Source organism: Vitis vinifera, chromosome 3, assembly GCF_030704535.1.
Source record: "Vitis vinifera cultivar Pinot Noir 40024 chromosome 3, ASM3070453v1".
In the NCBI taxonomy this organism is placed as follows: Eukaryota; Viridiplantae; Streptophyta; class Magnoliopsida; order Vitales; family Vitaceae; genus Vitis; species Vitis vinifera.
The window spans coordinates 5,463,855-5,490,223 of record NC_081807.1 but is presented as its reverse complement, the minus strand read 5'-3'; the positions used below and the strand labels follow the sequence as shown (position 1 = coordinate 5,490,223).

At 38.4% G+C, this 26,369-nt stretch overlaps 1 protein-coding gene across 1 annotated transcript; it reads left to right on the top strand.

Annotated features, from left to right (window-relative positions):
• Positions 1 to 1,388: 1,388 nt before the first annotated feature.
• Positions 1,389 to 25,816, top strand: LOC104878786 (ceramide synthase LOH2). Its single transcript, XM_010649448.3, has 6 exons — positions 1,389 to 1,748; positions 18,924 to 19,132; positions 20,423 to 20,578; positions 23,705 to 23,890; positions 23,981 to 24,159; positions 25,409 to 25,816. Exons 1-6 carry the CDS (start codon positions 1,632 to 1,634, stop codon positions 25,426 to 25,428), a joined length of 867 nt encoding a protein of 288 aa, XP_010647750.1. The 5' UTR covers positions 1,389 to 1,631; the 3' UTR covers positions 25,429 to 25,816.
• The last annotated feature ends 553 nt before the right edge of the window (positions 25,817 to 26,369 follow it).

The window sequence follows — 26,369 nt, the reverse complement described above, 5'->3', positions numbered from 1 at the left end:
CAACTCAAAAAAAATTTAGATACGTTTTTTATTTTCCTTGTACTTTCTATACCATGTGATTATAATTATTTTTATTATTGTGAATGATTAAAGAAAAAGAAAAAGAAAGGTAGTGTCTTCGCATTATGGAAATGAAGGAATTTTTAAGTTCCCTACATGATAACGTTAGTCTTCCAATATAAGAATCTTGGATGCCTTATAAATTGGTTCATGTAACTATCTGTCGATCTTTTCATATACATTTCTAAAGGAATGAATTTATAATAAATTTAAACATAATCATGCATAACCATAAATTACGAAAAATGCTAATAGAAGCTATATGGGTAGCAAAGTTTGACACAATTCACCAACATGTTATGAACCCAATACGTTTTTCATAGGTTTGGATTAAATATAAATTGATTTAGATCAAATTTGTGTTGATGGGTAATTTTTGGTTAACCTACATAACACAAATTTGACCTACATTGGCTTATTTAAATTTACGCTATCAATCTAATTATATTTTAAAACCATTTAATCCATATTTGACTTATTTTAAATTTATTTTTGAATAAATAGGTTAATTGATTCATAAGTATGTTTGGTTGAAACATTAATCATAAAAATAGGAAGACCATCACTTTGAAAATGAGTAACTTAAAAATTAGCTCATTGAATAAGTAAACAATTGAATTGGATTCGATTTGATGATACTATCAAGATATTGTCGGTCAACAAATTAATGTGATTTGTAAAATTCAATAATTATTAAGAAATAATAGGATTATTAAATGGGCTAAATGAGTTACATGACGCGTTATTTGTTTAATAATTAGATAGTATTTGAAGTTATATTTTTAACACGGTTATTATTCATATTAGGTTTAAATTGAATTATATAATAGAATATCTAGATTTTGACACTACAAGAATTCAACCTATCAACACAAATTATCACCCTAAAACTATATTTTTTCAAATTTAATTTCTTAATTTTTCTTATTTTAATTGGTATAATTATTATACTTTATTTGAAGTTGGTGACTCTCTAAAAAAGAGAAAAAATGATAAGAAATCTTTAGAAATATAAAAAATAATTGATATGAAGTCTTTAGAATGGAAACCGCAATTTCTAAGGGTTAAAGATGGAAGTTTGAATGGAACTTTCCTATTAAATCTGAATTAAGAAAATCAGACCAAATAAATTGACTAAAAACAAATGGAAAATGAGATAAAATTGCAGTTTCCTAACACTCATCATTCCAAAAACTTTAACAACGAAGATTGATGGAGCGGGTGGCCCACCTTAAAACGTCTTTATCATTTGCCACGTGGCTTGTAAGGGGACGCGGGTCCCAGCGCTACGCCGTTATCGATACTGTGATACGTAAGAGATCTCGACACCCTCGGCTCATTTGATATTTCAGTTGCTTCGAACCAGCAAAATCCTCGAGTCTCTCTCTCTCTCTCATTCCTATCTTTCTCTCTCCAGGAATTAGGGCAAAACCAGATCTTAATCCACACTCTATACTCTTACACCGCAACCACATTTCTCACAATTTCCCGTTTCTGCGCCGGAGATCCAACTCGCCGGAGATTGATCCGTCGTTTGATGTTTTCTCTCTGTTTCTCGTTGAAATTCTAGTATGGACTCGATTTGGAGTCGTAGTGCCCTGTCCACAGCTTCGGACTTCCTCACTGCAATCTACTTCGCCTTCATCTTCATCGTCGCCAGGTTTTTCTTGGACAGATTCATCTATCGAGTAAGATTGTTGCTGTATTTCTTGTTCTTTGTTGACGTTTTAGATTGTTTTTAAGCCACATTTTGAGTTGATTTTGACTAGAATGGTTGCTTTGTTGAATAATGAAATGGAGGTTTACAATGATAGAGGACCTGTAGATTGTTTTCAAGGTCTCAACTTTGCCACATTTGAGTAGGTTTTGATTAGGGGCTTGTTTGTTGAATCTTGAATTGGAGTCTATGATGATGAAGGACGCACTAAGCTATTGGTGATATCTGAAGGAATGCAAGCTAATTTCTAAGTTATGCGTTATTTGTTCTGTAGTTTTTCTTTACTTGTTCCATTGTTCTTTCTTCATCACTTGCTTTGCATTTCCTTAATTCTGTATTCTTCTTTATTCACTTGATTGCGTGTCATTTCTTCTTTACTTGCTTATGTGTACTTTCTTATTTGGTTTCTGGAATACACATTTGAGTCTAAATTTCCTAGTTTATACTATTTGGCCGTGTTTTTAACGGTGGCTTAATATGCCCGACCATCCTTGTCTTGGTTTGAGTATGGTGTGTATTTTAACAGAAATGCATCAAGGATCAGCATTAAGTCCATGGATGCCCATTGCAGATGAACTTTTCTTTTGATTGCAGTGGATAAACTTTTTGGGCCTGTCCATGATGATATCTCATGATCTATGTTGTTTGCTGATGTTAACAGTATTTTTCTTCTTCTTTTTTTTTTTTTTTGATACGTGACGATACATTTCAGCTGATGAAATTAGAATCACTGAGTAGGATTTTTATTATGGAAGGCAAATAAAAAATGCAATAGAAAGCGCCTAACAAAAGAGGATACACCCTATGTAATAATGGGTATATAAGATGCACCAAAAGATGAGCAAAAAGAAAAAAAAAAAAAAACTGTGCAGAAAACAATAACACATAGCCACATAGCTTCAGTTTAGACTATGAATAAATCTAGTCATGAGCAATTCGGCTTCCCCAGTGGGGTCCTTGACTACTCCATGGGGGACTTGATAAAGACTTCCTTTAAATTTTGATTTGAAAACTCCTCTGTCTTGAAGGTCTGACTAATGCATTCAAATACTCCCAAATGATAAAAAAGAAAAGAAAAGAAAAGAAAAGAGGGGAGCATTAACAATATCTTCCTTCATCACTTATCCATATCTCCAACATTTCATCCCATAGAGATGCTTTTAAAACCCATTGCATTTCGAAGATAGCTAATGAAAAGTCCTATAGCTTCCAGGTTTTATCATAGCGAATTAGAATGTTATTTATTGATTTGTTGCTGGATTTGTAAAGAATACATAGCTTCACCAATGACCATCCCATCCTCATCAGGTTCTTTAGGATTAAAATTTTTCTCCATATTGCTTCCTAAGCAAAAAAGCATGCTCTCAATGGAGCACAGGTGCCCAAAACATCTTTTGGATGGAAATGTTTCGAGTTCACTGTGCACAAGAAACTAAATAAGACTTCACATGGAACCTCTCTCCCTTCCTTTCCTTCCATAAAAGGTTGTCCTCCCCTTCCTCGCACAATCTCAATACAATGTGAGCAACAAACTGACTCACCCCTTCCTACTTCCAATCTTAAAAAATGCCTCTGAAAGCTAGGGCATCAGTGGCTTCCTCTCTCCTAACCTTCCACAAATTAGCAACTCTTGCATCTTTGGCATATAGATGACAATTCTAAATAATGTTGGAAAAGCCCTTTCAAAGAGCACTATCCTACCTACCTGTCCAACTAGAATTTGGTCCTCAAGCATTTCTCACTAGGATAGAGGTTCTAAAGACTAAACCTCATCCCACTCTCTCGTGACATCTTTTCATAATCCCATCCAAAAGTCTCATTCACTTCTTGCAGTATAGGCCACTAGGCCAAGCGAGGTAGATAAAAATTGCTTATTGAAGACCCAAACAAGGCAATTTAAAAAGGCGAGGCCTAGGCAGTCACCTTGAGATAAGGCACAAGGCATAGAGGCGAGACCGCCTTTGACCATGTGTTAAAATTAAACATACTTAGATTATAATTTAATTTGATCTAACAATATATGAAACAAGGTATAAGATATTAAGATGAAATATTATATTATCAATCATAGTGATAATGAGATGGAGGGTTATCAACCTAGTCTTGATAGAAGTGATGACAATTTTAATTTCAATGATGACTGATGATGACGCTTAAAATTTCTATAGGATGTTCATTTTCTTATTTTTTTTTCTTATTTTGATTTTTAGATATCTAGAAAATAAGAATATGCATTTGGATAGGATGAATTTCTCTAAACAATATGGTGTTTCTTATAATGTGGGGTATAATATTTAATACTTTGAATAATAATAATTATTTTGCTAATTTTATAAGACACCATGAGGGATGAAAAATTAATAGTGTCGATTGTTGAAGATGACACTTATATTGGTTAAGTATTGAAGAGGTAAATATATGTATATTTTTTATTGCCTTACTATAGTTAGGCTATCACCTTGTTTTTTGCCTTTCGCTTTAGATTGAAAGGAGTCCTATTGCCTTGACATCGCCTTTTGCTATTAACAACATCTTCTTGTGTATGCCATCCCCCATCCATTTCTTCAAACTTACCTCAAAGTACTATTCTCCATTAGCTATCACACGCTTCTATAAATCTCCAAATCCATGTAGCAAGCAAAGTGCAGTTTAGAGAATCAAGTTTTCTAATTCCCGACCTTTCATACTTTTTATCTAAGCCAACTATCTCCTAATCACTAGATGCAAACTTACTCCCCCTAAGATGATTTCTTCACAAGACTCTCTTTGAATCTTTTCTAATATGGTTCCCACTTTTCTGAGTATAACATATAAGGAAATGACCTATAAAAAGAAAGCATATATAAGGAAATGATAATTCAGCTAAGGTGTGAGGGGTGTTTTTCTTTCTTGTACTCTTCAAGCCATTGCTTTGGTGGTTTTTTAATACAATCCCTTTACTTATCAAATAAATATATATATATATATATTGTGAAGAGAGAGAAAAGGGAGAATCCCTAATTATTGTTATTGAAAAACTGTAAAGAATACACATTGGACTTGGGTATATATATACATGTTAGTGGGACCCACATACAATAAGGAAAGAAAAGGAAAAGTAAATAACCTAAATAACTATACACTATCTAACACTCCCCCTCAAGCTGGAGCATATATGTTATATGCACCAAGCTTGTTACAAATGGATTTAATTCTAGGACATCTGAGAGATTTAGTAAAAATATCTGCTAGTTGATCATTTGAATTGACAAAACTAGTCGCCACACATCCTGATGCGATCTTCTCTCTAATGAAGTGATAGTCAACTTCAATGTGTTTGATCCTTTCATGGAAGACTGGATTGGATGCAATATGCAAAATGGCTTGATTGTCACAGATGAGCTTCATTTGTTCATCATTTCCAAATCTCAACTCCCGAAGAAGATGTTTCAGCCATATGAGTTCACATGTTGCCAGAGCTATAGCTCGATACTCGGTTTCAGCACTAGATCTGGCCACTACATCTTGTTTCTTACTCTTCCAAGATATTAGGTTACCTCCAATAAAAACACAATAATCGGAAGTGGAACGTCTATCTGTGGGTGAACCAGCCCAATCTGCATCTGTGTAACCAACAACTTGGGTATGACCTCTGTTCTCGTACAACACACCTTGGCTTGGTGTGCTTTTGATATATTGAAGAATGCGGATTACAGCATCCCAATGGCTATCACATGGTGACTGTAGGAATTGACTAACAACACTTACAAGAAAAGAAATGTCTGGATGAGTAATGGTGAGGTAGTTCAGTTTACCTACAAGTCGTCGATATCTCTCAGGATCTCCTAAAGGCTCCCCCTGTCCTGGTATAAGTTTGACATTTGGATCCATAGGAGTGTCTACTGGTTTACAGTCTAACATACCGGTTTCTTTCAAGATGTCTAAAGCATACTTCCTTTGGGAAAGAACCACACCGGAACTGGATTGAGCTATCTCAATCCCTAAGAAATACTTGAGTTTCCCCAAGTCTTTAGTCTGAAAGTGGGTGAAAAGGTGTTGCTTTAGTTTTTGAATACCATTTTGATCACTGCCTGTAATGACGATGTCGTCCACATAAACTACCAGATAAATACACTGCCCCGAAGAGTTATGATGATAGAAAACGGAATGGTTTGCTGTACAGTGGTACATGCCAAACTCCTGAACAACAGAACTAAAACGGTTAAACTATGCTCGAGGAGATTGTTTCAAGCTATATAGAGAACGGCGTAACCTGCAAACTAAACCAGACTCCCCTTGAGCAACAAAACCAGGTGGTTGCTCCATATAAACTTTCTCAGCAAGATCCCCATGAAGGAAAACATTTTTAATATCTAACTGATAAAGAGGCCAAGAACGCATAGCAGCCATGGAGAGCAATAGACGAACAGAAGCTATCTTGGCAACAGGAGAGAAAGTGTCACCATAATCAGAACCATAAACCTGAGTATAGCCTTTAGCAACTAAGCGGGCCTTAAGGTGATCAACCTGACCATCAGGGCCAACCTTAACTGTGTAGACCCAACGACAACCAACTGTAGATTTACCAGAGGGTAAAACAACAAGATCCCAAGTGCCATTGGAGTGTAAAGCAGCTATTTCATCTATCATTGCTTGTCGCCAGCCTGGATGGGAAAGAGCCTCAGGGGTGCTCTTGGGAAGAGAAATAGAAGATATAGCAAAAACAAATGCAGAATAGGGTGAAGATAATCGATGGTAACTGGTGCAGGCTATGGTATGGGCTAGGCTCATAAGGGGAAAACCAATTTAGCCCAGTTAGATAATGGGCTTCTTTTAAAAACCCCTTCTTCTTGCTCCAACGGTCAATTTAAAGCTGATGACTTGGAGAGAGAGTTCACCAGATGCAGAGAGGAAGAAATGGGGAGAAGACAACAGCCGGACCCAAACAACCCGAGGGCAGAAAGAATGCTAGAAGAAGAAGCTGCGAGGTATGTCTCAGAGATAAATATGGGGGGTACCAGGGCACAAGGGTCTTCCTCTTCTAATCTTTTTTGTTTCGGTCGGACTCTGGAGAGGGAGTATTACGACCATTCTGGGGGGCGAAGAGAGGGAATTCTGGTTGGAAGTGGGTCACGAAGACCAAATACAGAAGATCATACAGGAAGAAGGGATGGCTGTTGGGACCTGGTTGAGATCAGCAGCGTTGACCCTACGGGTAGGAATTTGGGGTGGACTACAGACCAGCGGGCTAGTCAAGAGGGCAGGAAGGAAGACCAGCTCAATTGGGAGGAAAGTAGCCTGATTAAATTCAGCCACTTTTTGGGTTTCTCAACGGAAGGTCTGGAGAAGGAAATTCTGAACTTTCTGGGAAAAATCAGGAAAAGAAGGGAGAAAATAATAGACAAAGGGCTACTGGAGACTACAAGATTCGAAAGGGAGCTTAAGAGATTGGAGTGCTCTGTTAATTATGAAGGGGACATTAGGAAGAAAGGCCCTCAACAGGGCAGAGGGATCCAAAGCTCAGTTGTCCAATGAATGTAAGACTTCTGAGTTGGAATGTGAGGGGCGTGACTGATAGGTCCAAGAGGAAAGTTATCAAGTCAGTTATCAGAAGCCAAAAGGTGGACCTGTTCTGTATTCAAGAAACAAAGATGCAAGTTATGTCTGAAGAGGTGGTGAGGAGTCTAGGGCCGGGGAGATCTCTTGATTGGAAGGCTTTAAATGCTATGGGGATAGCAGGGGGTGTCTTGATCTGCTGGGAAAAAAGATCTCTGGAAATACTGGGGGTGGAAGAGGGCCAATTCTCCATTTCCTGTAGATTTAGGAATGTGGGAGATGGAGTAATCTGGGTGTTCACAGGGGTTTATGGTCCTTGTTCCAGAAAGGATAGGGAGTGTTTATGGGAGGAGCTCGGGGCAATTAGAGGACTGTGGGAGGATCCATGGTGTTTAGGAGGTGACTTCAATTCAACTCTATACCAAGCCGAAAGGAGTAGAAATGGGAGGATCACTTCAGCTATGAGGAGGTTTGCCCAGGTCATAGATGAGTTAGGGCTAATTGATACTCCCTTGCAAGGGGGATCCTTCACTTGGAGTGGGGGGCTCAATAATCAATCGTGGGCCAGGTTGGATAGATTCCTGGTGTCCCCCAATTGGATAGATCAATACAGTAGGGCTATTCAAAGAAGATTGCCTCGCCCAACCTCGGATCATTTTCCGATTTTGTTTGAGGGAGGTGGCCTAAGGAGAGGTCCTTACCCCTTCAAATTTGAAAACATGTGGCTCAAAGCTGAGGGATTCAAAGAGCTGATAGAGGGGTGGTGGCAAGGGATAGTGGTTAGAGGAAGGCCGAGCTACATGTTAGCAGCTAAGATGAGGGGCCTGAAACACAATTTAAAGATCTGGAATAAGGAGGTTTTTGGAAGGTTGGAGAAAAACAAAGCTGAAGCCCTTCAGCAAGTGGAGCGATGGGATGTAGTGGAAGAAGAGAGGATTTTATCAGAGGAGGAGTTAGGTCACAAAAAAACAGCTAAGGAGAATTATTCAAAATGGGTGTCGATGGAAGAAGTGCACTGGAGACAGCTATCAAGGGAACTATGGCTTAGGGAAGGGGATAGGAACACGAGATTCTTTCACCGTATGGCTAATGCCCACAAGAGAGTCAATAATCTGATCAAAATTAAGATTAATGGGGTGAGGCTTACAGAGGATCAAGAAGTGAGGGATGGAATAGTAAATGCTTATCAGCATCTTCTTTCGGAAAGCTCGGATTGGAAGGCGGATATAGGGGGCCTTGTGCTGAAGCAGATCAGCCTCTCAGAAGCGGAAGCTCTTGAGTTCCCTTTCTCTGAGGCTGAGATCTATGCTGCATTAATGGGGATGAATGGGGACAAAGCCCCGGGTCCGGATGGTTTCACTGTAGCTTTTTGGCAAAATTGTTGGGAGATTGTCAAGGAGGATGTCTTGGATATGTTCAAAGAGTTTTATGATCAGAATTCTTTCATCAAGAGCCTAAACCATACATTTCTGGTCTTGATTCCGAAGAAAGGGGGGGCAGAGGACTTGGAGGACTACAGGCCAATCAGTTTGCTTGGGGGTCTTTATAAATTATTGGCTAAGGTGCTGGCCAATAGGCTCAAAAAAATCATAGATAAGGTGATTTCTCCTGATCAGAACGCCTTCATCAAAGGCAGACAGATTCTTGACGGTTCCCTAATCGCAAATGAGGTAATAGACTCTTGGCAAAAAAGGGGAGAGAAAGGTTTAATCTGTAAGTTGGACATTGAGAAGGCGTTTGATAGTATCAATTGGCAGTTTTTATTAAAGGTTATGCATAAGATGGGCTTCGGATCAAAATGGATAGGATGGATGTGGAGCTGTATTTCTACTATCAAATACTCAATGCTGGTGAATGGGGTTCCAGCTGGTTTCTTTTCAAGTTCTAAAGGGCTTAGGCAAGGGGATCCCCTATCCCCCTACTTATTTATCATGGGAATGGAAGTCCTTAGTGCGTTAATATCGAGGGCCGTTGAAGGGGGGTTCATCTATGGCTGTAGGATATGGAAAGGAAGAGGGCAGCCCGTCAACATAACTCATCTCCTGTTTGCGGATGATACAATTGTCTTTTGTGAGGCAAAAAAAGAGTCCCTGTTGTACTTGAGCTGGATCCTCTTATGGTTCGAGGCCGCCTCAGGTTTAAAAATAAATTTGGAGAAAAGCATGGTCATTCCGGTAGGGGAGGTGGAAGGGGCGCTTGATATGGCTGCTGAAATTGGGTGTAAGGTGGGACAGCTGCCCACTGTTTATTTGGGGCTGCCCCTTGGGGCGCCTAATAGGGCCTCCTCCGTTTGGGATGGGGTGGAGGAGAAAATGAGGAGGAAGCTTGCTCTTTGGAAGCGTCAATTTCTGTCCAAAGGAGAGAGAATTACTCTCATTAAGAGCACGCTGGCCAGCATTCCTTTGTATCAAATGTCATTATTCCGCATGCCTAAATCAGTGGCAAGAAGACTGGAAAAGCTTCAAAGGAATTTTTTGTGGGGAGGAGCCAATGGGGGGAATAAGGCTCATCTAATCAAGTGGGAGGTTGTGTGTATGGATAAAAAGAAGGGAGGGTTGGGGTTAAGAAAGTTGATTTGGTTAAACAAAGCTCTTCTAGGCAAATGGATTTGGAGGTTTGCGCGGGCTAAGGAGGAGCTGTGGAAAAAAGTGCTTGAGGCTAAGTATGGGCAAGAGGAGTTTGGGTGGAGAACAAGGAAGGCAAATGGGGTGTTTGGGGTTGGTGTGTGGAAGGAAATTCTGAAGGAGTCCACTTGGTGTTGGGATAACATGGTATTCAAGGTGGGAAAAGGCAATAAAGTAAGGTTTTGGATTGATCCTTGGTGTGGAAACAACGTGCTGTCCGAAGCTTTCCCGACCCTTTTCTCCATGGCTGCCCAAAGGAACGCCACTGTGGAGGATTATTGGGATCAGAATCTGAGTCAAGGAGGGTGGAGTTTAAGACTGTTGAGAGACTTCAATGATTGGGAATTGGGGTTGGTGGACAATATGTTAGTTGAGTTGAGGAATTATAGAGTATCTATGGAGGAAGATTCGGTTTTTTGGAGGGGAGGAGCGGACGGGCTGTTTAAAGTTAAGGAAGCGTATAGGGTGTTGATTAATGCTGATGAAGCGGTTTTCCCTCATAGCAATGTTTGGGTGGCCAAAGTTCCAACAAAAATTATTTTCTTTGCTTGGGAAGCTACTTGGGGGAAGGTCCTTACATTGGATAGGTTGCAGAGAAGAGGATGGCACCTCCCTAATCGGTGCTTCTTGTGTGGATGTGAAGAGGAAACTATCAATCATATGTTAATTCATTGTACGGTGGCAAAAGGTTTATGGGATATTATTCTTGCGTTGTGTGGTGTACAGTGGGTCTTTCCTAATTCTGTAAAGGAGGTTCTTAGTAGTTGGAAAAACTCTTTTGTGGGGAGAAAAAGGAAGAAAGTGTGGAAGTCCATCCCGCTTTTCATTTTTTGGACAATTTGGAAGGAGAGGAATAGACTTGCCTTTAAAGGGGGTGTGTTAGCCTTTCAGAAATTAAAGACTTCGTTTGTGTATAATTTTTGGGGTTGGGCTAAAGTGTACATTGATATGGAGTCGAATTCCCTTATAGGTTTCTTGGAATGGATAGCTTCCAAGTAGGGGTTGGGTTCTTTTGTTTTTTGGATTAGGGTTTGTAGCCTTGTATACTCCCTGTATGCTCTTCGGCTTTTTGCCTTCGTTAATATAATTGTTTACTTATAAAAAAAATAAAAAATAATCGATGGTAACTCAAAAAATTGTAAATGAGATGAGGATTACGAGTAGATTGATTACCTTTCCGAAGAGCAATGGGTAAGTCAGCAGAAGGAGGCAGAGCCAGGGCAGGAGAAGCCGAAGGGATAGGAAGTGAGTCAGCAGGTACCTCAGCCAAAGAAGGAGGAATAGGGACACGATGACGACGATGATAAACCTGAAGTGGGCGAGAAGGCACTGCATCAGGTGGGGAGATAATGAGAAGGGGTAAGACTTCAGAAATAGGAAGAGACTCAGAGGTGGAGAAGAACGGTGAGTCCTCAAAGAAAGTGACATCAGCGGAGAGAAAGTAGCGATGAGTCTCAGAGGAATAACAACGATAACTCTTTTGAAGTCTGGAATATCCCAAGAAGATGCATTTTGTGGCTCTAGTAGAAAGTTTGTCCTGTCCAGGAGTGAGAATATGAACAAAGCAAGTACAACAAAAAACACGAGGAGGAAGGAAATAAAGTGGTTGGTCAGGGAAAAGAAGGGAATGAGGAATCTGATCGTGTGATACAGATGAGGGCATACGATTAATCAAATAACATGCTGTAAGAACAGCGTCCCCCAAAAAACGAAAAGGAACATGATTATGGAGAAGGAGAGTACGAGCTGTTTCAACAAAACACGAGAAGACTGATGAATGATCCCATGTTGGGACATAAATGAAGTAAATGGTGCAGAAAAATATTCCCTGGCATTGTCACTGCGCAACACACGAATAGAAATATTAAACTGGGTTTGGATTTCAGCATAAAATTTCTGAAAAATAGAGAATAACTCAGCTCGATTTTTCATTAAAAATAACCAAGTACATCGAGAATAGTCATCAATGAAAGTGACAAAATACTGAAATCTTAAAGTAGATGCGGTCCGACAAGGACCCCAAACATCAATGTGGACAAGTTCAAAAGGAGACTTTGCCCGATTATTCAAACGCTTTGGGAACGAGACACAAGTATGTTTCCCAAGCTGACAGGACTCACACGCAAGTGACGACAAAGATGAAAAACTAGGGACCATTTTCTGGAACTTGAATAGACTAGGGTGGCCCAGGCGACTGTGGATGAGGAAGGGAGCATCAGTGGAAATGCAAACTGCAGGAGTTGAAGGCGCGGTGAGGTGATAGAGGCCTTGAGACTCACGTCCTATGCCAATTGTCTTCCCCGTACTCCGGTCCTGCAAGGTCACAAATTTATCAGAAAAAGTGATAGAACAGTTAAGAGTGCAAGTTATTTTGTTGATGGAAATAAGATTAAAAGGACACTTCGGGGCATAAAGGACAGAATTGAGAGGTAGGGAAGGGAGAGGATGAGCGAAACCAAAACCTTTAGCCATAGTTTGAGAACCATTAGCTAAAGTAACAGTAGGTAAGGCAAATGTAGTAGTAATAGAAGAGAAAAGATCCTTATTACCAGATATGTGATCAGAAGTGCCAGAATCTAGAATCCAAGGTCCAAGAGAAGATGTGTGGGTAAGACAAGCAGAAACATTACCAGTTTCACCGCCAACCAATTTATCCGAAGTAATCATAGGAGATCCAGATATGACAGAGGAAAAAGTGGAACTTTTAGTAGCCATATCTACTTATCTGGTGAACGAAATATGTTTGGATCGAAGAGAGCCCTAATACGGCTTCAGATTGTGGCTGAAAGAAGAAAAACCGAGGATCCGCAGCTGTGAGAGACCAAATAGTAAAGAAAAACAAATGTGGCACTACTGGAAGGGTAGAAGAACACTTCCTAAGACACTTGCAGGGCTCGGGGTGGAGAGGAAGTCACCGGAGGTCGCCGGAAAGGTTGTTTAGAGGGCCGGCGAAGACAAAAAACCCAAAAAAATGCACTTTCAGGGCTCGGATGACACAAGCACTGATGGAGGGTGGCTAGATGGCGCCAGGCGAGGCTAGAGGTGGAAGCGCGTGGCCGGAAAGTGCTCCACGTGCCCTCACGCGCCGACGCGTGAGATTCAAGCTGCTGGAGAAGAAACACGCGTGGCCGGCACGTGGCTGAGATTCTCCCTCCGGTGCTTTGAGAAAACTTGAAGATCTCCTCCTTGCGCACCTGATGGTATGGTTGGTGTCGGAAAAAGGTCGCCGGCGGTGAGGGTTTTCTGACGGCGATACGGTTGATCGGAAAGCTTTAGGAGATGGGAAGAGTGACCAGAATGAAACACGGTCACTGAAAGATTTCCCAGAATGGATTCACGGATAAACCGGATATAATTAGGGTTTTTTTCTCCCTTGGCTCTAATACCATGTGAAGAGAGAGAAAAGGGAGAATCCCTAATTATTGTTATTGAAAAATTGTAAAAAATACACATTGGACTTAGGTATATATATTCATGTTAGTGGGACTCACAATACAATAAGGAAAGAAAAGGAAAAGTAAATAACCTAAATAACTATACACTATCTAACATATATATATATATATAAGGAAATGATAAATTGATAAAATTGAAACAGTGCTTATAATAAGGGTTTACTGTACAGACATTTTTAAGCCCTACCCTTTGAGTGTAATTCAACTTAGTTGGCTTTCGATTTGTATATGTTAGGGTTGGGTTATAGGGGCTGTTGTTGGTTTACTTGTATAGGCCTTTTTGTTCTTTTTGTATAACCTTTTTTGTTTTGTGAAGGTTTGCTTAGTTACTTTTGATTGGGTTTGTTTTTCATGAGGAGGACCTCTCATCCTTCTTTTGTTTTTCTATTAATACATTTGTTTGTTTCTGATTAAAAAAAATAAAAAAAATAAGGGTTGATCTTCTCCCCTTATATAAATATTGCTTCTTCCAAGAGGCTACTTTCCTTTCGAATCTCACACTGTACAAGATGTGGGAGATGCTCCCTAGGTATGTAGTGGGGAAGCTTTCAACCCCAAACAAATATGGTTAGTCTATCCACACCTTCCACCTCCTCTATTAGAATTATCTCACTCTTCTATAGGGTGATTTTTATTTGGACACAAGATCAAAGAAAATCAATACTCATTTCAAGCATCTCAATTGCTTCACACTAGCCTTATTAGCATCTATTCTTTCTCCTCTTTGTCTAACCCTAAAGCCACAAATGAAACCTTCTTGCATTGCCCCTGAAATGAAGCAACTGACAAACTCCATAACCAAACAAAATGATAAGGAGAAAGAGGATGTCCTGCCTCAAGTCTATGTGGCTTTTTGATGCCATTCACCAGAAGTGAAAGTCTCACTATAAATATGTTACAAATAAGTCCACCTTATCCATTTATTTCTGAAGCCCATTTTGTCCACCAAGATACAAAGGAGCAAAAGACAAAATGACAAACAAACCTGACCCTTACTTGGTAGCTAACCAGTCTACAAAATCTATCAAAGAAAAAGTGTGTTCCTCTGTATACACCCTAGCTCAATTCACAAAAGTGTACAAAAAAATGGATTTAATTTCTTGGTCGTTCCTCTCAACATCGTCGAAGGCCCTCCTATTCCTTTCTTTCCAAATGGTCCACATCAAGCAGAGAGGGGCAGCTCTCCAAGCTTTCTCCATTTTCTTGCCCACAAAGGATCCATGCCATCCCAGGAGGTTCCTTTTCACAGAGGAGTGCATCACCCATTGCACCCCAAAAAGGGAGAAGATCAGAAGCCATAACAATTTGGCCTTCTCACAAAACAAAAGAAGGTGATCTGTAGTTTCCTCCTCATTTTTACACAAAAAGCACCTGTTGGGGATGCTCCAACGAAATCTCTTCAGGCGATCAATGGTGAGCAGCTTGCTCCAAGCCGCCTCCCAACCAAAGAAGCTAGCCCTAATTGGAACCCAAGGAGTCTAAATAGTTCTAGCCAGGAGGGGGGGTCTAATGCCCTTTGAGAGTGAGTTATAAAAAGACTTGACTGAAAAGGTCCCATTCTTGTTCTCTTTCCATTGGAGCAAGTCATCCACACCTCTTCTAATGGTCAAAGGATGAAGCTTGCTTAACAAGCTTCCTACTTCTCCCACCTCCCAATCATTTAGGTGTCTATTAAAACAAAGCCCCCAGTTACCCCCAACTCCGTCTTCCTCCCAAGCCTCAACAACCTAGCCTTCTTTGTTGACGGATAGATTAAACAAGATGGGGAAAACATATTCCAGAGATTGATTTTCACACCACAAGTCCTTCCAAAACTTCACTCTAATGCCATCCCCTACGATGAAGCGAGAGTGAGATCGAAAGTTCTCCTAACCATTTCTGATGGCCTTCCAAACCCCCACCCCATAAGGGTCTCTTACACCTTTGGAGCACCATCCCCCCTCTTGAAGGTCGTACTTATTAGAGATAATTTGCTTCCATAGGGACTCATTCTCATTAGCAAATGTCCACAACCACTTCTCAAGTAGGGCCTTGTTAAAAATAGTTAGACTGCGAATGCCCAAGCCTCCATCCTTTTTAGCGGCACAAATAACCTTCCAACTCACCAAGTGAGGTCTATTCTCTAAGGCGCCACCGCCCCATAAGAAATCCCTTTGGATCTTTTCAAGCCTTGCACACACCCTCTTGGGAATCACAAAGAGAGAAAGAAAGTAAGTTGGGAGGCTAGAGAGGGTGCTTTTTAACAAGGTAAGCTGACCACCTTTGGAGAGGTATTTCCTTTTCCAAAGAGACAACCTTTTCCTGAAACTTTCTTCCACTACATCCTAGACTCTAGTGGATTTGTAGGGGGCTCCAAGGGGAAGACCCAGGTAGGAGGTGGGTAAGCTCCCAATCTTACATCCCAAGACCGAGGCGAGAGTCTCCATAGGAATGCCTTCCCCACTGGGATGGCCTCAGTTTTGCACAGATTAACTTTTAATCCTGAAATCGCCTCAAACCACATGAAGGTCTAGTTAAGATATTGTAACTGATCTGCATCGGCATCACAGAAAATCAAGGTGTCATCGGCAAACAAGAGATGGGACACGATCAGCCCCTCTCTTCCTCTTCCTCTTCCTCCCACTTTGAAGCCAGAAATAAAGCCCCCATTTCTTGCACTTGACAACAGTTGGCTAAGAGCTTCCATGGCAAAAAGGAAAAGATAGGGGGAAAGAGGGTTGCCCTGTCTCAATCCTCTAGATCTACGAAAGAAGCCTGAAGGGCTCCCATTGATGAGGATCGAGAAGGTAGCCGAAGAGCAGCACCATTTCATCCAATTAATCCATCTATGCCCAAATCCCATCTTGGACATCACATCCATAAGAAAGTCCCAATTGACATGGTTAAAAGCCTTCTCAATATCCATCTTAAGAAGGAGGCCCGGCGTGTTGTCTTTCAACCTAGAATCAATTAACATGATCATATATTATTTCTATATCCAATTTGCACACTAATCTCAATAGCCTTATTGGCAATCAAGGCTACAACCAAAATCTGCGTACCCTCCACAAGGGCGTTGTGAGACTCTAATACCACCTTACCAAATCCCAATCACTTTTTTCAATGTATTTGTCCACACTTTCATTAGAAGTTACAATATTTGGTTAAATAAGACCAAGGGTGATTCAGAATGTAATAACTTATGGTTTAAGTAAGACTAAGAGATAATATAGCTGGGATGTAATTTTTGTAACACTAGGAGTAGAAATAAATGTATACCATGACCAAGGAGAAATGCAAAAGTGTTCATTTCCGTATCTCGGATCAATTATCCATAAAAAAGTGAGATTGGAAAGTTCTAGAATGCCATGTGGTTCTAGAGTGCCATGTGGTCATAGAGTAGTTATCAAGGGAAATTTTTAAGGGTGGCTATAAGGCTTGTTATGTTCCATGTTGTGTACTAAATAACATGTTAAAAAATTGAGCTGACCTGAAATGGGGATAGTAAGATAAATGGATGAGAAGACATTAGAAAAGATGTCAAGAAGTGAAAACATTCAAGAGAAGTTGTGGAGGTAGTACCAGTTGAGGACAAAGCAGCAGAAAGATGAATGAGATGGTTTATTCGTGTCCAACCTAGGTTTGGATCCCACTCCAAACAAATTGTTTCTGCCAATTTGAAAGCAGCAGAAGTGCAAGGTGAAGGCTGAAAAGAATGTGGTTTAGGGCTGTGAATAGATTACGTTGGGTGGTGGGAAAGAACGGTAATAGTTGACCCCAAGTAAACTAATCAAGCTACTGGCAGTGGAGGCATTTCGCACCAAACATCTCGAAAGAATCATTACAAACTTTTATGTTGGTTAGCTAAACTACAAGTTCACTGAAGTCCTTGGAATATGGCATACAATAAATTTTCCTTGAAACAACTCTCAACTCCTACATGCTATATATTTGCTTGATCGGGATCAAATAGTCTGGACTAGGTGCATCAGAGAAATGTACAGTCAGTGTAAAAACAAGGACAAAAAGTTTTGGTTCTGGATTTCCTGACGGACGTTTATTAAAACCAAAAGGATTGAATATTCTCTCGAAAACATGAGTGCAATTTCATAATATTGATCTAACAAATTTGGGTCGGTGCTATGTTTTTCTTTGTCTTTTCTTGATCATGAAGTCTAACCTCACTCAATGCCTTAGCTTTCCACTTTAAAGCCTGTGCTAGGGTGCTCATTGGTTTACATTTTTTCTTTTTTCCAATCTTCTAGTAGAATGCTTTTTATATTACTTCGAGTTCATATGGTTTACTTAACATTCCCTCAGGAATGTAAACTCACAAACTGAAGTTTCATTAATTATCCATCATATGTAACCCATAAATAATTGGTGATAGTTTCCAATAACATGATTTTGCCTATTATCACCTCTAAAGTTTTTGTGATGAAAGATTCTCCTAACTCTCGCAATGATAAGAATGGAACTCACCTTATCATTGAGTGCTATTATGTTGAAACATGTCCAATGATCTCTATCGTGTTTCCTATCGCCATAAGCATCATAATGTGTTAAAGAAATAATGAAACTCCTCCAAATGAATAAAGTAATGGAACTCTAATTCTGGTAGAATGATGATGTCTGAAGTATAATAAAGTTTCTCTATTCATTGATTTTCTTGTGGACATCAAGTACTGATGGGTTTGTCATTGACTTGTCAATAGAATTTCTAGAGGTTTTTCTATGCTTTTGAGAAGCCTGTATGGTTGAAGCCTGTATGGTTGAAGCCTGTAGAGTTAAAGCATGTATGCTACAATTTTATTTAATCAATTTGTCTTTGGAGTGCTTGAACTTCATCAGCTCTGGTGCTTCTCATTTTTGCTAACACCACGAATCAACTTGCTCTGGTACTAGGCCAAAAATGGGAAAAGAGAGAATCAACTATCAACTATGATCTGGAGCAAGACAAGAAGTGGGTAAATTGGATTCGCCACTCTTAAGAAATTCATCAAAGGGTTAAGGACTAAGAACTCACACCCTATGGTACCCACCAAAGGGATAAGAGTTAAAAGAGACTACAACGTAATAGAGCACAAAATATAGCTCTTTTTTGAATTAATCAAGTATGTGGATATCAAAAACTGTAAATTCAATATGATATATACACATTATATAGTACTATCTCTCCCAAACTGGCACATCCTGCAATTTCAACAAGACCAAAATACAAGAGTCAAGTTAGATTTCAGAACAGAAAACACAGCTGGACTATAGTTACATGATAAAATTCATGCTAATAGTTTGAAGACTGGCTTCTTCTGAAAGCATATTAAATTGGTCAACAGCCTTGGTCATTTACATCTAGAGCTGCCTGGGCAATAACAAGGCATTGGTGCAGTAATGATGTGGCCTTGCTGGAAGAGTGTCAGTTTGTTTGGATAAGTATGTTGTCATTTTTCATTAGGGCTTTCCACCCTTCTTTGAGTGATGATGGTTATCTTGAAGTGATAAAGCTATAATTTTGAAATGTGCCTTCTGTGTACCTGTACATCTTATTTTCAGAGGTTGGCCATCTGGTTATTGAGCAAGGGAGCTGTTCCATTGAAGAAAAATGATGCTACACTGGGAAAAATTGTAAAATGTTCGGAGTCTTTGTGGAAACTAACATACTATGCAACTGTTGAAGCATTCATTCTTGCTATTTCCTACCAAGAGCCATGGTTTAGAGATTCAAAGCAGTACTTTAGAGGGTGGCCAAATCAAGAGTTGACGTGAGTAGTACATTTTCTTGGATTACTGTTATTGTTATTATTATTATTTGGGTTGAATTGCTGGATAAATGAACCCCATTTCTGGACCTGATATGTAATTTCCAGACTCAGTTGCTTGTGTAGTTTTGTATATTTCACTTTAATATTTAAAGGACAGAAGAATTATGTATCTGCAACATGTTAGTCTCTCTCTCTCTATTCTCTCTTTCCACACACACCCAAAAGAAACAGCTTGTCATTTTTTATTACTTTCTGTCCTTTCTATACTAGCACTGTTTATCTTGTTAATTCTCTTGTTTCCCAGTATTATAGTTTATAGTTCTACTTTTATGAAATTGCATATGAGGTTCTTGTCGATAATTATAACTAGAAATAAAAAAATGCCAAATCATTGAGGGTCCTATCTTTTGAAGGAATTGAATGCCTTGCCAATGCATTAGGATGGAAAGAGGCACATACTTTGTTTCATAAAATGGATAGAACCCAGTCTTGAATATGAATATGAAAGAACTTTTTGCACAATTATCTGTTGAGTTGTTAGCATGGCCATATATCTTCTAGGTGAACTCTAGGGTTCCATGCCCTCCAAATTACTTTCTTTCCATACACAACTTAGCTAGGTTAGATATTGATTAAAAGATAATTTTGCTATGCAACATGGAATAGCTCCCCGACTTTATCTTGTTTCGAAAGAGGATGTTTAGCTTAAATCATTTTCTGTATGTTGTCAATTAAAACAAAGGATGTGAAAACTGTTGTTGTTTGTTAATCTGTTGGAGTCATTTCTACAAGTGACCATGTATTTGAACATGGAGTATTGGGAAATTATGGTTCATAACAACTTGAAACTCGCTCCTTTTGATATTTTTTTTCAAGTTCAATTTCTGGAAAACCGTGGGGTTGTATTATAAGAAATAATATGTCAAGTAAACAGAAAAGAAAGATACGCCTTTTTTTTTTCTTTCAAAAATCCATAAAGTTTTCAAGGGTTTCAAAGTTGAAACCATTTATTTTGCCATGCATTTGTGACCTTCCCTCACCCTCACCCTTTAACCATGCCATATCTAGTTTTCATTTGAAATATCATTGCTTTTGATCATGACTGGTCAATTACTTCTCCCTAAAAATGCTTAGTGTAAAGTTGCTTCCTGGAGATAGCATATCAGTCTCTGATCGAAAAAAAAAAGAGATAGCATATCAGTCACATGCTCGGGAAGAGACACTCTCTATTTAACTAAAGGGATGTTGTTATTCATTGTCTTAACTCTATTGTTCGGTGTCTGACTTCAGGCTTCCCCTCAAGCTTTTCTACATGTGCCAATGTGGGTTCTACATCTACAGCATTGCTGCCCTTCTTACATGGGAAACTCGCAGGAGGGATTTCTCTGTGATGATGTCTCATCATGTAGTCACTGTTATCCTAATTGGGTACTCATACATATCAAGGTATCATTTCAGTTCTATGTGTAAGCTAAATGTTTTAAGCAAGTCATAGAACATAAACATAATTTGGAATATTTCTGAAGCTCCATTATTGTTATTATTCTTTAGGAATTCATGTAATGATGTGTTGGATTTCCATTGTTAAATTCTTTTCAATTTTGACCTAGTTCTGTCTTTGCATCTGTTAATTTGGATGTATTTTGAGTCTAACCTGTGCCTGAATCATTTTCTTCTTGTGGATGATATTTCTTTTCTCTGTTATTTTATTCTTCCTTCTGGAAAGGTAAAATCATCTTCTGAAATTCAGAAATGAAAAATTGATTGTTAAAAAGTTGTTTAGAGTCAACGTATGGAATGATCTATTTCTGGTGAAAATTTGATTGTACTTATATTTTTCTAATCTTTGTAACTACAGGTATTTTTAGAAAATTGAAATTTATAAATTTAGTTTTAAGACAAGACGCTTTTGTTTCATTTAGACAAGTATGATTGACCTATGATCTAATAATTTTATTGGTTAAACTGTTTTTTGAATATACATTTTTTTTTTGTTTTCAAGTAATGCAACTTTTACTGAAAATAGAAAATTGAATCGTTATAACAATAATTAGAGAGCTATTGCTTTTAGCTGTTTTTTTGGTATTAATTTTTCATCATCATAAAATATTAAATTACATTTGTGATGAAGGTCAATTTATGACTTATATTTCATTAAATTAGAATTTCTATTGATATTTCACTCTTTTGTTTATCATTTAATTGTCTACATGTGAAGAAGTTGTTCAGTCTTTTCACAAATTTAGGTGATCAGCACTTCCTTGTCACTCTCTAAATCTCCTTATCCTATAGGTAGGTTTATTAGCATCTTAGTTCATTGTTTTAGGCTCCCTTCCTACATGTTTCCAAATGCCCAAGAAAATTTTATGCTGAGTCAAAAGTGACTATGAGTTTTTTCTCATGCATACCTTCTCTTTTTTGGCATATTGTTGAACAGCATCGTAAGCAAGTCTAATAGCAGCCTCTTATTAGAATTGGCACCATGAAAAATGGCATACTCTGTCTGTCATAGATCAGAAATCTTGAGACAGCTAAAGCTAGTTTCTTATTACTCCAAAGTAACAAGATTAGGCCCAAGAATAAAATAATGACGACATGTAAATCAAGAATTAATTATGTGTGCCGATTCACAGTAAAATCCTTGACTTTCAGTGGCCATGCATCCATTGGCATGTTGTAAATGGTGGGTAAATCTGCTTGAATCTTGTAAACGAACTATTCTATTCCAAAGACAACTGGTGCAGAGTGCAGGGGGAATAAGCTGTAGCTCATCTTGATGCAGTCTGTCTTTTTGTTGATTGATTGGAGCAAGCCTGCCCATATATTTATGCATCTGATTTGTTGGGGCGTTTATGCTAGGAAAGAGTGTTGTTGGATGAGGAGGATAGGGTGAGGTGGTCGATGTCCAACAACGATAACTTCTCAGTTAAGTCCCTTTACAAAGTTTTAGACCAGATTCTTCAGTGTGCTTTCCGGTGAGGATAGTTTGGAACCCTAGGGTGCAGCCAAAAATAAGTTTCTTTGCTTGGGAAGCGTCTTGGGGAAAAGTTCTAACTTTAGACCAAGTTCAGAAGAATGATTGGACTTTAACAAATAGATGTTTTTTATGCCAAGATAATGAGGAGTCTATTGACCATCTTCTTCTCCATTGCGAAAAGACAAGGGAGGTGTGGAATATGTTTTTTACCTTGCTTGGTGTGTGTTGGGTGTTCACTTCCTCGGTTAGGGAGACCCTTGTGGGTTGGGATGGTGCTTGGGTAGGCAAACAGCGCAGAACAGTGTGGAAAATGGCCCCCCTGTGCTTGTTTTGGTCAGTTTGGAAGGTTAGAAACAGCATTGCTTTTGATGTTGGGGTGCTGTCCATGCAAAGGCTGAAAGCCTTTTTGTTTTTTCACTTTGGTCGGAGACCAAACTGTTTATAAAATATGGTCCTATGACGTTAATAGATTTCATTGATTGGGTGGGTTCCCATTGAGGGAGGTCTTTTTGTACATCTTTGTTTGGTCTGTTTTCGGGTACCAGCTGTAAGGGGGTAAGTTTCTTTTATCTGTACATCTTGGACCGCTTTTTGAGCACCTCTTTTTAATACAATACCTTTGCTTACTTATCAAAAAAAAAAAATTTATGCATCTGATTTTAGTTTCCTCTTGAAATTGTTTTAACTATCTTTACATTTTTTTTTTGTTTTATGCTCCTTATGATGTGTGATACATTTATATGATATGGGTGCAATGTTCCAGTATCTATCCTTTCATTAATGACTCTATCCATTTGCTTGAAACTTGCAACCAAACTATTCTATTCCCAAGACAATTGGTGCAAAGTGCAGGGGGGGATAAGTTGTAGCTCATCTTGATGCAATCTCCCATTCTGTTGATTTGATTGGAGCAAACCTGCCCATATCATTGTGCATCTGATTTTTAGTTTCCTCTTGAATTGTTTTAACCATCTTCACATTTTTCTTCTACATTCCTTATGATGTGTGATACATTTATATAAAATGGGTACAGTGTTTCAAAATTCTGGTCAGTATCTATCCTTTTATAAATGACTTTCTAGACTTGTCACACATGATGGTAAATTGAATGTTGCCATCTTCTAGGAAGAGCATTCAAACTGGTTCCAGTTGTTATTGATGAAACTGGTAGTGTGAAGACCAAGGAGATTACCTTAATTCTTGTGTCATTGTAATCCTGTGGTGCAGAGATGCATACCTTAATTCTTCTGTCATTGTTGTCTTTGACGAGGTGGCATCACATCCCTGGCCTCTTTAGTTACGCACTTAGTATTATACAGGACGTTCTTTTGAAACCGAGCCCATTCAAAACCATTTCCTGTCAAGAATTATTGGGTTGGGAAATGTAGATAATGTAATTGTCTATATCAATATAAGAGAATTTTTAAGGTGGTGGGAAAAGATAGGGCTTTAATAAGTTACATAACTTGTCAGTTGCTTGGTGCCTCTCTGTTTGTTCTCATTTTTTTTAGGCTGAGAGAGATGCGTAAACAAAGCAATTAATATTTTTACAGAAATTCCCTTTTAAAAGTAGTAATTTGTATCACCCATTTCAGTTTTGTCCGGATCGGCTCAGTTGTCCTTGCCCTGCACGATGCAAGTGATGTCTTCATGGAAGCTGCAAAAGTTTTTAAATATTCTGAGAAGGAGCTTGCAGCAAGTGTGTGCTTTGGATTTTTTGCCATCTCATGGCTTGTCCTACGGTTAATATTCTTTCCCTTTTGGGTTATCAGTGCATCAAGGTTTGTCCTCTTGATAGATGTTTTAATTTCACTACATCTGGATGTATTTGCATCATTTTGCTTACTTTTCTTATGGTTCTTATTTCCCAGCTATGATATGCAAAATTGCATGAATCTATCGGAGGCCTATCCCATGTTGCTATACTATGTTTTCAATACAATGCTCTTGACACTACTTGTGTTCCATATATACTGGTGGATTCTTATATGCTCAATGATTATGAGACAGCTGAAAAATAGAGGACAAGTTGGAGAAGATATAAGATCTGGTGAGAGCATTTTTTGGTTCCATATCTAATTTTGAAGCACTTTTAGGAAAAAAAAAATTTGAGTATTGAAAATTGTGTCCAGAATTTCTTGGTGCTCTCATTTTTGGCTCCCCTAAGGCTAAATAAATTCTCATTATAGCCCTAATTTTTAGGATGAGTGCATGTTACAAGTCTCTATGATTGGGTTTTCTCAAACTATTGTAAGAGATATTAGCTGAAATAGACTTTTCCTTTTGCATCAGGTCAAAATAGAAAAGTAAGAACAAAACCTTTGAATCTTGATTCAATCACACCAAAAAAAGCCAAGAATCTCAGGCAAAAGATCTTGTGTTTTGATTTTGTGAATAGGATATAAAGTTTGACCAAGATGATTTGATTTTTAATTTTTTTTTTTTTTGAATTGGAGGTACCTGTACTTGTGATGTATATGCTGCTACTTTCTACTAATTATTATGACTATTGAAATTAAAAAAAAAAATGTTTTCCATTTTTTGAAGAGAGGATTTATCATATTGTCCTTTTGTATTTCTCTTTTATATATCTAAAGAACATAAGATTTTTTCTTTGTTGCTTTCTTTTGATGATATATGGATAATTAAGGATGATCTTCAGTCATTTCTATTACAATTTTCTTCCAAATTGGTTGTTTCTTCAGGTGTAGTGTAATATTATTGATATGATTTTTCAGCCTATATTTCATCAAATGTTTGATCTTCTAAAGATAATTCTTTTATCTCATTTTTTTCTCTAAACTTTATAGCAGGATGTGGATCTTTGAAACTACTGGAGAAATGATTAAAAAAAATCATGAGTCCCAATTTCTTTTATTTGCTTGTGAGAGAGAAAATATGGAAGAAAATGAAATACAATGAAAATTGTTTGTAAATTTATACATGGTCAAGATTTTTATTTTATGTTAAAAAGTGATTAAAGTTGGAGGAAGGACAACGAAAGATTTTATTCAGCTGTAATTTGTTTTTTCTTTTCTCCTTCCCATTTTCTTCCATTACTCTTTCCTTTCTCTGTCATTTCCCACATGATTTCGAATGTCCAGATGGAGCTACATAAAACATCCACTGCACTTAACCAGAAAAAATTTCTAGGATTTTCTCCTCAAATCTGCCAAACTCTCCCAATCAAAGTAGTCTAGCATTTAAAAATTGCCACATTCCATTTCGTTGATCAGCTTGCCTAGCATTCGCACATATTGCCATTGAACAGCTAATGACTTCTTTCTATCTAATTGCAGATTCAGAGGACGATGAATAGGCGGAAGATTTTATTCAATTTTTTTGGTTCTCACCAGAGGGGGAAATCACTTTGACTTGTTTGTAGGTTTGTCTCATGAGTTCAATTGGTTATTACCCATAGGAAAGGGTTAAAGAATTTAATGTATTCCTAATTTATCTTCAAATATTCTTGGAATAGAGAAAAAAAAAGAAAAAAAGAAAGAAAGAAAAGGAGTTAGGACCATTAAGCATTTCTTTTATATATTTTCCTTGCTGTACAAATAATAGGCAATTCCTGTATAATTTTTTCTGGATGATTTCTTGTCCTGAGATTTGTGTTTCTGTGAGTAAAAGGGGGAAAAAGAACCGGCCATTAAAATATTCCTTTACTTATTATTATTAATATTATTATAATTATTTTGTTCTAATTGGTTTTCATGCTTCCACTCTGCATTTTGGAAAGAGGAATATGTATATTTGTGCGAGCTTGAGGCTTTGGTGATTGGGTTGGGTAGAGATATCTATTCCCTTGACTCTGCTGTCTGTTTGTGACGGTCGGGAGGGACATGGAGACGTAAAAGACGGGGGACGAAATAGAGGGGGTCCTATCAACTTGTTCCCACCTAGGATAAATAAGGTCTTGAGGTTCTTCTTACTTCACTGTTGAGGAACAAAGAAGACTTACATCTCCAAGTTTTTAACAAGTCTTTTAGGGTTGCTTTAAAGGCTCAGCCAGCCACAGAACTTCTTGATATCTAGAAGCGCCTAGTGAATGAGTTCCTCCTTGATGGTGGTTTCTGCTGATCAGGTTCAACAGGTTACCAATATGGCAAGCCAAAACCAGTTGCACAAGTCAGATTATGATCATTCTCTATCAGCGTATTTCGTATTGCAACTCCAAGTCCATCAACGTATGGTATGATAGTGTATTTGCCAAGAGATCAAACAGGTACAATAAGGAAGTTGAAGTGAAATTTGAAC